The sequence below is a fragment of the Chrysemys picta genome, chromosome 1 (assembly GCF_011386835.1).
Source record: "Chrysemys picta bellii isolate R12L10 chromosome 1, ASM1138683v2, whole genome shotgun sequence".
Lineage (NCBI taxonomy): Eukaryota > Metazoa > Chordata > Testudines > Emydidae > Chrysemys > Chrysemys picta.
The window spans coordinates 258,698,059-258,715,884 of record NC_088791.1 but is presented as its reverse complement, the minus strand read 5'-3'; the positions used below and the strand labels follow the sequence as shown (position 1 = coordinate 258,715,884).

Genomic DNA, 17,826 nt, shown 5'->3' with positions numbered 1-17,826 from the left:
CATATATATCCCTAAGGATCAGTTACCCACAAATCCTTCAACATGTAAAGAGATGTGTCAGTCTTTTCAGCAAATAACTTCGTCCCCTCAAAAGGAAGGTCCTCCACTGTGGTTTGGACCTCTTTAGGGAAGCTGGACAAATGCAGTCACAAAGCCCATCATATAACAAAGGCCATGGAAATCAAGTGCGTTGCCATGTTGGCCACATCTAATGCAGACTGGAGGGACGTTTTAGCCACCAACTGGCCCTCACCGATTATGGCCTTGAGTTGATCTTTATGGGAGTCGGGAAGTTAATCAATAAAGGAACTGAATTTCGTATAGTTCTGGTAGTCCTATTTTGCCAGCTAAGCCTGGTAATTTGCTACACAGAACTGGAGGGTGGCTGATGAATATGCCTTTCTGCCAAACAGGTCCAGCCATTTCCCGTCTCAGTCATATGTGGAGGATTTAAACTGGTGCTGGCGGCCCCTAGAATTAACCGCATTCACAATGATGGAATTTGGAGGCGAGTAGGAAAAGAGAAATTCTGTGTCCTTTGCCAACATGTAATACATTTTGTCCACCCACTTGCATGTTGGCAGGACGGATACAGGGGTCTGCCATATGACTTTGGTGGGATCTAGGAGTGCCTCATTAACTGGGAGGGCCACATAAAAGAGTGTAAAATGTCCACCTATTTGTAGTGAGGCACAGTCACTTCCTGCAACTGTATTTGCAGGGCTTCTGCCACCCTCTGAGATGGGACCTGGAATGATTTAAAATCATCAGCCATGGATGGCGGAGGAGGCTTCATCACTTTTCTGAGGATGACCAGAAATGAGCTTGAGGAGCGTCTTCCTCTTCTGCCTCTGCCCCAACTTCCTTCCCCAGCTGCAGGTCCGAAGCCTTTGAAGCTGCAGCTGAAGGAGGATGCCGCTGGCCTGTTGGTACGGGCCTGGGAGGCCTGCTGGCTCTGAGTCTGCCAAGAGTCCCAGTACAGCCACTGAGTGTAGGGGACCCGTGGCGGGTACCACAGTTGGCCAAATCATGGAGGCTGAGGGTCAAGTGGACGATATAACTGGTGCCCATAGTGAAATAAGGTCCCATATGGCAGATAAGACCAGTGGGAACCCAAGTCCTGTTGCTCACTTTCCGACTCCGATGATGAGAAAGGTGGTGCGTGGCAGGGAGATGTCAGCAAGTCCAATGCTCTGGGAGAACTTAGTACAGGGGTGAGTCCGGTATCTAAGACACCAAGAGATCTGTCACACACCAGAAATCAGGCGGTGTGGATGGCATCGGTACCAGCGGTGTTTGTCGGTTCTGAGAAGCTTGTAAAGATGGAGTCAGAGATGCAAAACCTAGGGATATGGTCTGCTGGTGTCACGTGCACCAGGGTCAGTGCTGGTGCCAATGTCCATGCAAATGTACTCTTACCCGGGGTGGATCTTCCATGGCTTTCACACCTCTGAGATACCAGTACTTCTTTGCCCATACCCATCGGGTCTTTGGGCAGACCAACTTACTCTGTCGGCTTGGTACCACGTGTGTTCTGGGTACCAGCTTTAGGCAGCTTCAGTGCCTTCGGTACCGATACCGATACAGCTGGAGATCATTTCCAGCTCTATCGGGGCTCACTACGGAGACTCACAGACCCTTTTGTAGTGGTCTTGAGCAAGTGGCTTGTCTCCTTCGGATCATCTGCCTTTGAAGTAGAAGGCTGCGGTGAGAGTTCTTCCCAGGACTCTGAGGCATGAAGGGCTGACTCCATGAGCAGGAGTTTGAGCCTTAATTCTCTTTTTCCTGTACCTGGGTTTCAGTTGTTGGCATCAACCACACTTTTGTGGATTGTGTTTTTATCCCAAGCAGCGAGTGTCCGTCAGTCAATGGGATAGGTTCCTTGCAAATGAAGCACTTTTTGAAGCCTGGAGAGACAGAGTTGGTGGTAGGAAAACGTTTTCTTCTTTTCTTTTTTCTTCTTCTTCAAAAAACAAAGCTGTGAGCTTCAAAGGAAGGTCTGAAGGCTAGAAGCCTCTGGTAATTGGCTGAGCCTTAATCAGCGTGCGAGGCATTCACCCAGGCCAAGGCTTTATAAAGCAGCGCACAAGCGACCAGGGAGCTTTTGCAAACAGGGGCTGCTAACAGGGAGTTTCGAAGGGGAGCAGGAAGGGAGTGCGGGTCCATTGCCGGTTCTATCTTATACCCTTTATTCCCCTTAAAACCTATAAACCAAAACACATTCAAAACTTCTTGCTTTAAACAACCCCTTCATTAACTAGGAGACAATGCAGGCAGAAGCCCAGCTGCAGAGTGGGGGCTATCCAGTTTATTGCACTGAGTGTAGCATGTATGATTACCTGCCCTGTGGGCGGGTGGCATAGGTGTGCATTCGATGCAAGGAGCTCCTGGCCCTCAGAGACCACGTACAGACTTTGGAGGCAAGGGTGGCGGAACTGGAGGAACTAAGGGAGGCAGAGAGGTATGTTGATGAGGCTTTCCGGGACACTGTAGAATTGACCCACCTCCGGTCAGACAGCCCCTGCGCTGTTGAGGAGGATGAAAGGCCCAGGGTAGCAGAGCAGTCAACGGGAGCAGAGGGAAACCTTCCCATAGTTGGGACTCTCCTTCCAGACGGTACTTGGGTTGCCTCTCGCACTGAGGTTACCTCTCCGGGGAAGGGAACTCTAGATGCCAGGAAAAGCCAGGTATTAGTATTGGGAGATTCGATCATTAGAAACGTAGATAGCTGGGTTTGTGATGACCGGGAGAACCGTATGGTGACTTGCCTGCCTGGTGCGAAGGTTGCGGATCTCTCAAGGCATCTAAACAGACTTATGGGTAGTGCTGGGGAGGAGCCGGTGGTCGTGGTACATGTAGGCACTAATGACATAGGGAAGGGTAGGACAGATGTCCTGGAGGCCAAATTTAGGCTGCTAGGGAAGAGACTGAAATCCAGGAGCTCTATGATGGCATTCTCAGAAATGCTCCCAGTTCCATGCGCAGGGCCAGGTAGGCAGGCAGAGCTTCAGAGTCTCAATGCGTGGATGAGATGATGGTGTAGAGAGGAGGGGTTTACATTCATTAGGAACTGGGGAAACTTCTGGAATGGGGGGAGCTTATACAGGAAGGATGGGCTCCACCTAAACCAAAGTGGAACCAGACTGCTGGCACTAAACATTAAAAAGGTTGTAGAGCAGTTTTTAAACTAGGAGATGGGGGAAAGCTGACTGCTGCAGAGGAGCATGTGGTTCGGACAGAGACTTCTCTTAGGGGACAGTCTAATGATAGAGAATCTCCAGGTTATAGTGAGGAGCAGAGGATGGAAGAGGATAAAGTAGGGGCCAGATCAGATGATAAACATTAACATAAAAAAGAATCTGACATCAGAAAAGGGCAGACAAATAAACAGTGACAAGTTTTTAAAGTGCTTGTACACAAATGCTAGAAGTCTAAATAATAAGACTAGAGTGCCTTGTGATAAAGGAGGATATTGATATAATAGGCATCACAGAAACCTGGTGGACTGAGAGCAATCAATGGGACACAATCATTCTGGGGTACAAAATATATCAGAAGGACAGAACAGGTCGTGCAGGGGGGGAGTGGCACTATATGTGAAAGAAAATGTACAATCAAATGAAGTAAAAATCTTAAGCAAATCCGCATGTTCCATAGAATCGCTATGGATAGAAATTTCATGCTCTAATAAGAATATAACATTAGGGATCTATTATCGACCACCTGACCAGGACAGTGATAGTGATGATGAAATGCTAAGGGAAATTAGAGAGGCTATCAAAATTAAGAACTCAATAATAGTGGGGGATTTCAATTATCCCCATATTGACTGGGAACATGTCACCTCAGGACGAAATGCAGAGATAAAATTTCTCAATACTTTAAATAACTGCTTCATGGAGCAGCTGGTATGGGAATCCACAAGGAAAGAGGCAACTCTAGATTTAGTCCTGAGTGGAACACAGGAGCTGGTCCAAGAGGTAACTATAGCAGGACCGCTTGGAAATAGTGACCATAATACAACAGCATTCAACATCCCTGTGGTGGGAAGAACATCTCAACAGCCCAACACTGTGGCATTTAATTTCAAAAGGGGGAACTATGCAAAAATAAGGGGGTTAGTTAAACAGAAGTTAAAAGGTACAGTGACTAAAGTGAAATCCCTGCAAGCTGCGTGGACGCTTTTTAAAGACATCATAATAGAGGCCCAATTTCAATGTATACCCCAAATTAAGAAAAACAGTAAAAGAACTAAAAAAGAGCCACCATGGCTTAACAACCATGTAAAAGAAGCAGTGAGAGATAAAAATGCTTCCTTTAAAAAGTGGAAGTCAAATCCTAGTGAGGCAAATAGAAAGGAGCATAAACGCTGCCAAATTAAGTGCAAGAATGTAATAAGAAAAGCCAAAGAGGAGTTTGAAGAACGGCTAGCCAAAAACTCCAAAGGTAATAACAAAATGTTTTTTAAGTACATCAGAAGCAGGAAGCCTGCTAAACAACCAGTGGGGCCCCTTGATGATCGAGATACAAAAGGAGCACTTAAAGACGATAAAGTCATTGCGGAGAAACTAAACGGATTCTTTGCTTCAGTCTTCACGGCTGAGGATGTTAGGGAGATTCCCAAACCTGAGCTGGCTTTTGTAGGTGACAAATCTGAGGAACTGTCATGGATTGAAGTGTCACGAGGAGGTGGTTTTGGAATTAATTGATAAACTTAACATTAACAAGTCATCGGGACCAGATGGCATTCACCCTAGAGTACTGAAAGAACTCAAATGTGAAGTTGCAGAGCTGTTAACTAAGGTTTGTAACCTGTCCTTTAAAATCGGCTTCTGTACCCAATGACTGGAAGTTAGCTAATGGAACGCCAATATTTAAAAAGGGCTCTAGAGGTGATCCCGGCAATTACAGACAGGTAAGTCTAACGTCTGTACCAGGCAAATTAGTCAAAACAATAGTTAAGAATAAAATTGTCCGACACATAGAAAAACAAACTGTTGAGCAATAGTCAACATGGTTTCTGTAAAGGGAAATCGTGTCTTACTAATCTATTAGAATTCTTTGAAGGGGTCAACAAACATGTGGACAAGGGGGATCCAGTGGACATAGTGTACTTAGATTTCCAGAAAGCCTTTGACAAGGTCCCTCACCAAAGGCTCTTATGTAAATTAAGCTGCCATGGGATAAAAGGGAAGGTCCTTTCATGGATTGAGAACTGGTTAAAAGAGAGGGAACAAAGGGTAGGAATTAATGGTAAATTCTCAGAATAGAGAGGGGTAATTCCCAAGGGTCAGTCCTCGGACCGATCCTATTCAACTTATTCATAAATGATCTGGAGAAAGGGGTAAACAGTGAGGTGGCAAAGTTTGCAGATGATACTAAACTGCTCAAGATAGTTAAGTCCAAAGCAGACTGTGAAGAACTTCAAAAAGATCTCACAATGTGGATAAATGTAAAGTAATGCACATTGGAAAAAGTAACCCCAATTATACATACAATATGATGGGGGCTAATTTAGCTACAACAAGTCAGGAAAAAGATCTTGGAGTCATCGTGGATAGTTCTCTGAAAATGTCCATGCAGTGTGCAGAGGCGGTCAAAAAAGCAAACAGGATGTTAGGAATCATTAAAAAGGGGATAGAGAATATATTATTGCTCTTATATAAATCGATGGTACGCCCACATCTCGAATAATGCGTACAGATGTGGTCTCCTCATCTCAAAAAAGATATACTGGCACTAGAAAAGGTTCAGAAAAGGGCAACTAAAATGATTAAGGGTTTGGAATGGATCCCATATGAGAGAGATTAAAGAGGCTACGACTCTTCAGCTTGGAAAAGAGGAGACTAAGAGGGGATATGATAGAGGTATATAAAATCATGAGTGATGTGGAGAAAGTGGATAAGGAAAAGTTATTTACTTATTCGCATAATACAAGAACTAGGGGTCATCAAATGAAATTAATAGGCAGCAGGTTTAAAACAAATAAAAGGAAGTTCTTCTTCATGCAGCGCACAGTCAACTTGTGGAACTCCTTACCTGAGGAGGTTGTGAAGGCTAGGACTATAACAGAGTTTAAAAGAGAACTGGATAAATTCATGGTGGTTAAGTCCATTAATGGCTATTAGCCAGGACGGGTAAGGAATGGTGTCCCTAGCCTCTGTCTGTCAGAGGGTGGAGATTGACGGCAGGAGAGAGATCACTTGATCATTGCCTGTTAGGTTCACTCCCTCTGGGGCACCTGGCATTGGCCACTGTTGGTAGACAGGATACTGGGCTAGATGGACCTTTGGTCTGACCCGGTACGGCCTTTCTTATGTTCTTAAATGAGGTAACAAAGGAAAAGGCTTCAAGGGAAGATAAAATTTACAAAACTAAAGAGCGTTAACGATCTCTAGCCAGGAGCGGTTCAGAAGGAACTGAAGAGGGAATGCCTGTGCATGCTGGCAAGCCTTGTGGCAGGCGAGGAGCAGCGCATGTGCGAGTGGGACAGACTGCTACCGAAGTTTCCAATCAACAGTGCAGGGGTGCAGACACACCTACAGTGGAGCACTCATAGGGATACTACTCGAAGAAGAAGCTAATGTTGTGCCGATATTTAAATAGGGTAGACGGGATGACCAACGTGGCTATCGGCCTGCAGGTCTGACACGGATTCCAGGCAAGATAATGGAGCAGCTGATATGGGACTTGATTCATAAAGAATTAAAGGAGGGTAATATAATTGATGCCTATCAACATGGGGTTTATGGAAAATAGATTCTATCAAATGAATTTCATATCTGTTTGATGAGATTACTAGTTTAGTTGATGATAACAAGTGTTGATGTAATATACTTAGACTTCTGTAAGGCATTTGACTTGCTACCATACAACAGTTTGAAGAAAAAAAAAAAAGATATAACATTAACATGGCACACATTTAATGGATTAAAAGATGGCTAACAGATAGGCCTCAGAATGTCATTTTAAATGGGGAATTATCATCATGCAGGTTTGCTTTTAGTGGGGTCAGCAGGGATTGGTTCTTGGCCCTATGCTATTTAACATATTTATCAATGACCTGGAAGAAAACATAAAATCATCACTGATAAAGTTTGCAGATGACACAAAAACTTGGGGAGTGGTAAATAATGAAGAGGACAAGTCATGGACAGAGAGCAATCTGGATTACTTTCAGAATGGGGGACTCTATCCCGGGAAGCAGTGACTCTGAAAAAGATTTGGGAGTCATGGTGGATATTCAGTTGAACATGAGCTTCCAGTATGATGCTGTAACTAAAAGGGCTAAACAAGGGAATCTCGAGTGGGATAAACAAATTATTTTATCTCTGTATTTGGCACTACTGTGACTGCTGCTGAAATATTGTGTGTAGTCCTGGAACCCATAATTCAAGAAGGGTGTCGATAAACTGAATAGGGTTCTGAGAAGAGCCACAGGAATGATTACAGGATTAGAAAACATGCCTTATAGTGAAAAACTCAAGGAGCTCAATTTGTTTAGCTTTATTAAAAGAAGGTTGGGGGTGATGATTACAATCTAAGTATCTACATGAGGAACAAATATTTAATAATGGGCTCTTCAATCTAGCAGAAAAAGGTATAACACAATCCAATGGCTAGATTGTGTTATACCTTTCTCTGAATCTAGCCAAATAAGACTGGAAATGAGGCATACATTTTTAACAGTGAAGATAAATGACCATTGGAACAAGGTATATAGGTAACCAATATAACAAGGGTCATGGTGGATTCTCCATCACTGGCAATTTTTAAATCAAGACTGGATGTTTTTCTAAAAGGCATGCACTACAAATTATTTTGGGGAAGTTTTGTGGCCTGTATTACACAGGAGGTGAGACTGGATGATCACAATGGGCCTCTCTCGCCTCGGAATCTATGATTCTGCTTTAAAAATTGCCATCCCACACGGATTTAAACACATATTTTGCCAGCTCTAATGAATTATCTAGATCTGGTAAAATAGACTTACCACTGAAAGGTGAACCCAGAATATCAAAAAACAAGAGTGTGGTTTCTGCTAAGGTGACCAAAAGAAAGTTTAAGGTAGTAACTATCTTTTAATTTGAGCTCATGAAATTAGTGCATATCTTCTGGTGGGGAAGAAGAAGATGGTGCACCTACACTCTCATCAGGTGACGTTTGTACATCAAGATTCTTATTTATGTCCAGAGACTTTACAGGTCCAGGTTGCTCTTCTTCAGACAATGACTTCAGGACAAGTAAAGGTACTTAGTAGCACCAGTGAGAGTGATAGCTCTGGGCAGAACAGTTCATATACAAGACCTTTCCCTCAAACACTTCTGGGAGACCATTCTTTTTGTGGTTGCCTTTCTTCAGCATTTTTAAACACAAAGTAATACCTATGAGAAAGTTATTATGGCTACACTGCCCATGGTAGTGCCTCCCAGTATCAAGAAGGGAGTTCCCTATCATAATCCATAGGTTAAAGAGGGTGGGTTCACAATCTGAAAGGCTGGAACTGAGAATCCCAATAAAGCTTTCTGAGCTGTTCCCTGGGACAAGAAGGGCAAGTAAAGTCATCTAGTTGGTTATGGTTTGATTCTGGATTCAAGTGTGGATCCAAGGCCTGCTATGAGGAAGTTTCCAAGGGTGACAACAGTGGCTTAGTTAAGTGAAAAGCAGAAAGGGGTGAGACAAATTTCCTAGAGCACCATTAGGGATCAAAACGGGAAGCTCTGCAAGATATTTTGCATAGCTAAGGAAATGGGTTTAGCCTTGTAAGGCTTTTTTGTTTTGTTTTTGTTTTTATTTTCCCAGACAAAGAGAAGAAGAAATCAATCCCACTGCCTTACTCTTCTTCCTTTTATCTTTAAGTACCAAGGATAACAACCAACGCAACATAAGGGGCCCCCAATCCAAAGGCAAGTCCAAATGAAGGCATTCCAGGGGCTTAACTCAATGAACCTGAGCCACAGTAACTGTAGATCCAGGGATGCATCATGTGTCTTATCAGGCATCAAGTATGAAACTCATGATTTATAATCCTGTTTAGGGTGTAAATCCACATTACAGTGTTGGCTCTCAATATGACCCGTTGCTATTGCTATGACCTGAGCCACAGTGTAATGATTTGCACTTCAGTGCACAAAATAAGAAGTACCAGATCCTTATGGGGTATGCTCTTGAGGACTGCCTTTTTTAGCAGAGGCCAACACCTACGATGCCACGTGTGACAAAAGGTACCAGCACATTTGAAGCCCCCTCCTGGAGGCTTTGTGGTCCTGCCACAGCCCATTCCAGGAAAGAAGCAGTGAAGTTGGGTCCTCCATGGCTGCCTAGAAAGATTGCAGGAAAGGAGCCAATCAGAGCCCAGCAGGCTCAGTTAAAAGGAGCTGCATTCCTGGCTGGGACCAGAAGGGCAAGGAAGGGTTGGATGACTGTGACACTTTCCAGGCAAGGAGGCATGGGAGAGACCCTGCTCAAGCAGGAAACAGATGGAGAAAACCCAAGGACTGTAACCCTAAGGTAACAGATGATGGTGATGGGACCGAGTGGGACACATTCCAGGTGCTGTTTACAGGGTTCCTGGGTTGGGACCTGGAGTAGTGGGTAGACCTGGGGCCCTCAACCAGCCTGTGGGGAAGTGGCCTAAGACCGGAAGAGGAACAAGGCTCCTTACTAGAATCCAAAGAAAAGGGCTAGATTAAAGGGGCACAAGAGGGGCTGAAGAGAGAAGGCATTCTCAGGAAGGAGGGGCTGAATCCTGCTTGAGCCAGAGAATTGGAAGACTTTTGTTTGTGTTTGTTTTGGACTTGAGTACCTTAGAAGGGTTTCACTCATGCATATTGACTCTGTGTGACTTGGCTGGAGGCTACCTAGCCAGGTTGTCAGCTGACAGGGAATGCCAGGAGTGGAGGGAGAGTGCAGCATTCCACCCAGTTAGTAGGACGCACTCACAAGAGGTGAGTGTCTCTGTCACATCAAGTGTTTATGTTCAAGAGGATCCAATGTATGCAGAATCATTATGACTGGTCCCTGAAGTTTGGCTACAGAAAAGGAGACTGACAGCTGCACTGGGACTCTGATAAGCTTTTTAATCCAAGCAGGGGTTGGAGCTGGGCCTGCCCTCCCAGATATAGGTGCCGGCTCTGTGGGTGCTCTGGGACGGGAGTACCCACGGAAAAAAAATAGTGGATGCTCAACACCCACTGGCGGGCCCTGCCGTTCAGCACTTCCTGCCCCTTGCTATCAGCTGTTCAGTGGCATGCAGGAGGCACTACGGGGAGGAGGAGCGAGAGCAGAAAGAGGCAGGGAAGTGAGCAGAGCGGGTTGGGGCCTGGGGGCTTGGGAGAAAGGGTAGAGTTAGGGCAGGGCTTGGGGCACACTGGGGGGTTGAGCACCCCCCGGGAACTGAGGAAGCTTGCGCCTATGCTCCCAGAACTTATGGATCCTTGCACTTCAGTGCTGGAAGGTTTAGCTGGTAATGCTTCCTGCAACAGCATAGCTTGGAATAAATTCTGATGCTCCTTTCTGGACCTGGTAAAGGTGCTGATTATGGAGTAACAAGAGTGAGAGAGACGCCAAATACCACGAACATGCATCTAAAGCAATAAATCAGCAGGGCAGTAAGTGCATCTCTTGAAATACAGTTTCTTACTCTTTCGTTTCAATTTATCACATCTTCAACCCTCATCGTCAATACACCTCTGCCCAAATAGCCTCAAAAGATGTGGGGGCTTTTGCAATGTGCCTGGAAGATTAAGAAACCTGACTTTGACAACTAACAAAGTATCAGGCAACTCATCACAAAAGTCTCTCCTCTCTGTTTCCATCACCATCCCAAATCTGTCATTTACAGCAGTGATTCCCAAAATGTACATACGTGTGTGTGTGCGCGCACTGCTGGTGGTACATAAGCTTAATGTTTCATCAATTCTCACTCTTGCTCACTAGAAATAAAAAATAAATCAAGTATTCCAATTTTTTGGCATATTGGTTCTATTAAATTGCAGGAGCATAATATTCTGCCTTGAAGATGGAAGACTGACATCTGTGTATCAAGTGTATGTACTGTTTAGTAGTGAATAGGGCCACAATCCAGAAAAGCACTTAAGCACCCGCTTAACTCTGAAGACATAACCAGTCCCCTAACCCTAGTGAATAATTTTGGATGTTAGTGATTTGTTAACATATGTTGCAAATTTATTTCAGAGAAAAAGTGACTATCAGTTTTTATATTGCTCTATGTTAATTTTAAGATTTAAGTGGCAAAGTTTAAGACTGAAGGGGTGATGAAAAGTAGTTGGGATAAAAAGCAACTACTGCCATGTAACAGAGGGGAACTAACTGCATACCCAAAATGTGTACTCCCACACTCTTTTAGAGAGAGAGTTAAAAATATTTGTTTGGGTGTTAAATGTAGCAAGTTTTAACCCTTTCAATCTTGCATATCTTTAAGTTATTTTAATATATCTTTATGTCCTATGATATGATGACTCTATATGCAGCCCAAATCTGCATTACACAAAGTGCCAGATCTAACATTTACCCCTCTTTCCAGATCACGGAATGAAGGTGTCAAGATGCAGCAGACATGATAGGCAAAATATCTGCCTGCGCTGCCAGGATATTTTCCTCTGACTTAATACAATGCATTTTGTTTATTGTCCTTTGACCAGTTTTCCGTCCATGTAACATCACTCATGTCCAAGGAGCATAGAAATGTTTGCTGTGGAAAAACATGAAATTTGCATTTTTGCAGAGAATCTTTAGCTTTTATATTTTGTGAAAAAACAAAAACATTAACTATTTACTAAATTGTACATCAAGTACCAGTGTCACTTATTCTAGAGATTCTCAAACTGGGGGGCACAGAATGTATTCTGGGGGGGGGGGCTGAGAAACTGCTGGTGGTGGCGGCACAGAGAGTAGCAGCTGCTGGCTGGGCACCCAGTGCTGAAGGCAGCGCCACTGCCAGCAGCAGCGTAGAAATAAGGCATGGCATGGCATGGTATTGCCACCCTTACTCCTCCATTGCTGCTGACAGCGGTCTTGCCTTCAGAGCTGGACAGCAGGAGAGCAATTCTATTAATTTGATTATGATTGATGGCACTGGTAGGCTTTGAACTTGCTTAAAAATTGTAAATATCAATATAACATTGTGTTAAACTGACACCTATACGTATTTTGGCTAGGGAAAACTAAAGTTCAACATTTCATTTTAATGTGGAAAAAGATTTTACATTTTTTTCCAGAGAACTGTTTTTTTAAAATCACAGATAACTAGGATCCCTGCTCAAGCCCCAGCCATTTTGAACATTTATTGTATTCAAATGTGAGACAATGTATCACTCAAAGGTTTCACCAAATTCCATACATATTGCTCTGCCTGAATCCCTTTTTATCCACTAACTTTGTAATTAATTACATACAAAAATGATAAAGTTTCTCAGGCATTATTTTTAATTTGTGCCCAAATTCCTCACTGCTACTGATTCCATTACACTCATAATGATTTCTCTCTCAATACCGATTCTATCATCTTACCAAGTTTTAAAATTAGACTTACCAGATGACTATTAGGTATTTTTATCTTTTAAAAATAAAGCTTCCATGTTTGTGTTTTTTCCAACCCTGTAGTATCTTGCCTAGTTCTCCAACGCTCTTCATAAATACTTGCCAATAGGCTGGGATGCAAATTCACCAGCCATAATTTATATACCTACAGTTTTCTGTCTCTACATCCTCAGTCATACAACTGTTCTCTATATAACTTAAGTGATAAATATAGCTAAACATGTATTCAGATTTATGCTCAGATATCTACATTGTTAGTCACCCATGATTATTAATTATAGGGGCTTCAATTCCTGTAAATTAAGATCTTCGGTCTTCATCTCCTCTTCCAGGATGTAAAGGATGTAAAAAAAGAGTTGTGTAGCTTCTCTTGTTTTTCCATTTATTGTATCCTTACACACCACATTTCATGACTGATTTTGAAAATACTTCTGACAATACCTTTGTTTTTCCCAGCATCTGTCCTCCTCTCCCCATGACTTAATGCAGGGCCATCCTCAGGGGAGTGCGGGGCCTGGGACATAGGCACTAAGTTTCTGCCGAGGGGTGCTCCCCCTTGGTTCCACCCAGGCCCTCCTGCCTCTCCACCCCTTACCTCAAGGCCCCACCCCACCGCAAAACAGCTGATTGATAGTAGGTGCTGATCGGTGGGGTCTGCCAGCAGGCAGGAGACACTGAGGGGAGATTGGCAGGGGGGCTCGTTCCCCGTCCGCCTCACCTCCCTGCCCACCTCCTCACAAAGCATGGGACCCTCCAAAGCAGGTCATCTCGATTCACCGTACCCTAGGGATGGCTCTGGTAGGGGCTGCACCCCACTTTAGGGACCTCTGACTTAATGGGTAGTACGAACACTCAAGTTGTACAAGTCATTCTACTACCTCTAAATAAAGATGCAATTCAATCTTATTGTAATTAGCTAAAGAAAATCCTTTAACAGGAAATGGAAAATAGAGCTTTGTTACATCTGGTTTTTTTTGGATTATATTTAATAGAAGATACAGTGATGTTCTCAACCGACTTGGACTGTCAGTCACAAACTGTTCCTGTCTGGCTCCTGGGACAGTACAGCCCCTTACTCAGATTGGATCAGAGGGTTTTAATTCAACTCTAAATAAACATTAATATAACTACTTTTTAAATGGCTTGGGAATTCAACTAGCTGTAAATCTGCCCTTTATTTCTTTCCATATTATGCATAACTAGTATTTTTCTTTTAATTTTACTATTTTAATCAACATTGCAGTATTTATATACATGATAATCATTATGTTTTGTGGCCATGTGAGTTTAATTGGTTTATGATCGAGTACTTCAGAGTGTTAGGTTCATCAGAGACAGCCGATTGTCCAAGAAACCACTCATAACTCTTGCCAAGTGTAACAATTTTTTTCATAGAAATTAGTGTTTCTAGAGTAAATATTCACGTGCAACAACTAGCTTCACCACAGGCATCTGGGATCAGCAGAAACCCTTCTTAGGGCAGGTCTTCACTACGGGGGTGGGGGGGTCGATTTAAGATACGCAAATTCAGCTACGCGTCGATTCGGGGATCGACTGTCGCGTCCCGACGGGATGCGATAAATCGATCCCCGAGAGGTCGATTTCTACCCGCCGATTCAGGCGGGTAGTGTAGACCTAGCCTTAGTAAGACTCCCTTCTTGCACTCCTGTCCCTCTTGAATTCCCTGAATAAGCTCTATTTCAGAGCCCGCAGACAGGGTAGAAACCTCCTCAAAAGGAAAATATGCTGAGCATTCTCAATGATCTCAAGGCCACATCATACCATATATCAGACAGACAGGCTAGGCAATGTCAGACATTGTCTCTAGCAGCATTATGTACTCGGAGAGCTATATTTGAAGCCAAAACGAGGTTTAAGCAGTCATGTAAAGGGGATGCACCTGAACAAAATAAGATGTCACTGTGGAAAAAGAGCCTCTACCAAGGAGCAGCTGAAGACTGAGTCTTTGCATAACTAAAATTAATCTGTTAATGAGAAGATTACAATTATATTTAGTACAAGGTGGTAGTGTGATTAAAATATGCTTTTTAATTACTTACCTCTTTTCTTATAAATTGTTAATTCTTGTACAGTTTCCAAAAACTGCCAAAACTTCTCATTACCCTCTTCTGCAATAAATTCACTGTTTAAAAATAAATAAAATTAATTTGTCCATATGTGATTTTTGTTTAAGTGTACAGCACAGTAAAAATCTACACTATGCTACTTTGAAATTATATAGCAATATAGGAGTGCTAAGTATTAAACTGTAGTCTTGAAAGCATCTATGGTAAAATAAATGAATGCTGACCTAGTTGTATCTTTTTTTTTTTTCAGTTAAAGTAAGTCAGATCCAAATGCTTTCAGTGTGACTCAAGCTCAGCAATCAGATCTGCACAGTAAAATTAGATTAGTACCTTTTACAGGAATAGATGAAACTTAGTCTATTTTATTTTTGTTTCACATACATGTCAACATACAGAATATACATATGCAATTAAACACATACATTTTTTCCTATATTTGCTTTCCAAAAATGAAAATGCACATTTGATCAGTTGAGAATTTTTAAATTAGTTACAAAACTGTATCAGTGACAATAACCTAGCTGGAGATCCACGGGTGGTCTCCAACCTACACAGAGCCTTTAAAGATGGATAGTTTGTTGCTACCACAATAGTGGAGGACAATTATTGGTTTTATTGCAAAGAACTGAAGTCCTCTCAATTTAACCCATGTCACTCTTTCTAATCACACTTCTATTGTTAAAAGGACATCATCAACTGAAAATTAACTACTTTGTTTCCAATGTTTATAGATGAAAAGCTGTAAATGTACATAGCAGTCAATTCATCAGTTTCCCCTTTTTATGAGAGTCTTTCACACAGCAAGAGAGGAGATAAAAGTTATAAAAATGGGTAAGTACAATTGTAAATCCATATTTAGTGATAGAGGCTGTAAAGGGCATATATAGTACTGGAAACTATGTTTCTCATAGCTTGAAATCTCCTCAGTTTCAAAACAAGAGTATCACTTTAAGTGTGTTGGTTTGGTTTTAGTAATATTAAAACTACACACATTTATCCACCCTTTACTTGATATGCCTTTGCTGCATTTGGGAGAGGAAGTTATTTTACTAGGAAGATGGGGGTTTTCAGCTTTATATAGATTAGCTGATTGTTGCTCCTCAGTTTGACCTGTAAAACATGTGAGTAGGGGAAAATATAACAACTTTTATGTACTATACGTTAAAAATGATATAATTTGTTAACTCATACAACCATACCGCTATATAAATAGCCAACAGCATCCATGTATGCCCCTTAAAGATGTGAACTGCTATGCCAGTGGGAAATATTAGGTCAGATACATCTCAATTAAGAGACCACAGCCAACGTGTCAGGCCTTAATTCAATCATTAACTATTAGCGATTAGGAGATGCTTTTTCCAATGAGAAAAAAAGAGGCAAATAATCACATTTCGCACCTTCCTCTAAAACAGGGGTAGGCAACCTGTGGCACGTGAGCTGATTTTCAGTGGCACTCACGCTGCCCGGGTCCTGGCCACCAGTCCGGGGGGCCTCTGCATTTTAATTTAATTTTAAATGAAGCTTCTTACACATTTTAAAAACCTTATTTACTTTACATACAACAATAGTTTAGTTATATATTCTAGACTTATAGAAAGAGACCTTCTAAAAACATTAAAATGTATTACTGGCACACAAAACCTTAAATTAGCATGAACAAATGAAGACTCGGCACACCACTTCTGAAAGGTTGCTAACCCCTGCTCTAAAACATCCACCCATACTGGCATCTATCAAATAGAGGATACTTGACTGAACAGACCATAGGTCTGTCCCAGTAGGGCAATTCCCTCTTCTTCTTTTTTTTTTCTTCCCCACAATGACTACTAAATTAGGGGTTAGTACTTAGAGGCAGCAAGTATCAAAGAGGTAGCCACGTTAGTCTGGCTCTGTAAAAAGCGACAAAGAGTCCTGTGTATTTTATAGACTAACGTGTATTGGCGCATAAGCTTTCACGGGTGAATACCCACTTCGTCAGATGTGACGGCAGAGAGGTCTCAAAAGGGACACCCACACTTATTGGACAATCACAAAAACTTGCCACACCCGAGACAAAACTCCTATTATAGGGGGCCTCGTCCTCCCTCTCGAGGAGGAAGCGGCACCGGAGAGTGAGAGTCTCCGTCGCTGAAGCCAGGAATTCCCAATGCCCCACATGCCGCGTCCGCTCCCCGGCCCGGGCCCCGCGGCGGAGGAGCGTGTTACCCGCACGCACCTCGCCTCCAGCAGCAGGGAGGTCGCCGGCCACTTCGCCGCCAGACGGGTCGTCACGGCCTTGGGGGAGGCTGGGGCCCCGCACGGGAGCGACCACGCGCACAGCAGCAGCAGCAGCGCCGCGGCCGCCGCCATAGGGAATGAGGACTCGCTGCCGGAGAACGGGGGGAAGGGGGGGGGAGAGAAGCTGCCACGCAGAAGAGTAAAGCGGTGGAGAGACCAACCCGCACCAGCGCTACTCTTTTCTGACCTCTCGTCCCCTACCCCGCTGATTCATAAAGTAGCTCCGCCTACGAGCCCCGGCACCCTGCTCCCATTGGCCTGGAGATGCGCTCTCTCTCGCTATTGGTCACCCAGAAGACCAATCGGAGCAGCCAGCCTAAGGCCTAGCGTGGCTAACACAGGCGCCGGTTCGCGGCGCTAGCGAGAGGCGGGGCGGGGCTCACAGGCTGCATGAACTGTTAGGCGGGGACCGTTTAATTCTTCTTCGCCGTGCCCGCGCTAACTGCCTCCTCCAAGGGTAGGGCTTTGGGCCCCCCAGGGGAGTGGAGGGAGAATGCTGCTAACCAATAGGGCTAGCACCTCCCCCCCCATGGTCTAGCTACAGTGGGGGACCGCACCCCCCCCCCCCCCGCGTGTGCTGAACCTGAGGGGACCAATTATTTATATCAGCTGCAAAGGATCATTTAGGCTGAGTTGGTGGAAAGTCATTTGCACCAGGGGGTTGCAATCTGGGGGCTGCTCTCCCTTTCCCAAACGCGGCAAAAGGGAAGAGGGTCCCAGCTTCTTAGATAGGAGGTTCAGACTAGTGTTGCCAATTCTAATGATTTTTTTGTGTGTGTGTGCAAAACTCAGGATGAGGGGCGGGGGCAGGCTTCAGCTGTTGAGAGACAGTCTGAGAATCTCAGCTCTCATTTAAAAAAAAAAAAGTTTCTATCCCTCATGGTTGTTGAAGAAACTT

The 17,826-nt window shown here is 43.7% G+C and overlaps 1 protein-coding gene across 5 annotated transcripts in view; it reads right to left on the bottom strand.

The window, feature by feature from the left end:
• Window positions 1-17,145, bottom strand: part of UGGT2 (UDP-glucose glycoprotein glucosyltransferase 2) — a 302,913-nt gene extending 285,768 nt beyond the window's left edge. For 3 of the 5 annotated variants that reach the window (XR_010597726.1, XR_010597727.1, XM_065581050.1), the window contains exons 1-2: window positions 16,867-17,145; window positions 14,622-14,704 (exon numbers count right to left, since the gene is read on the bottom strand). Coding sequence is in view for 2 of the 5 variants with exons in the window: in XM_065581050.1 (XP_065437122.1) it covers window positions 14,622-14,704; window positions 16,867-17,000 (217 nt within the window). In the remaining 3 variants the exon portion in view is untranslated. The remainder of the gene's footprint in view (window positions 1-14,621; window positions 14,705-16,866) is intronic. The other 2 variants (XM_005304998.5, XM_065581051.1) reach the window with 2 other exon arrangements.
• Window positions 17,146-17,826: the final 681 nt, after the last annotated feature.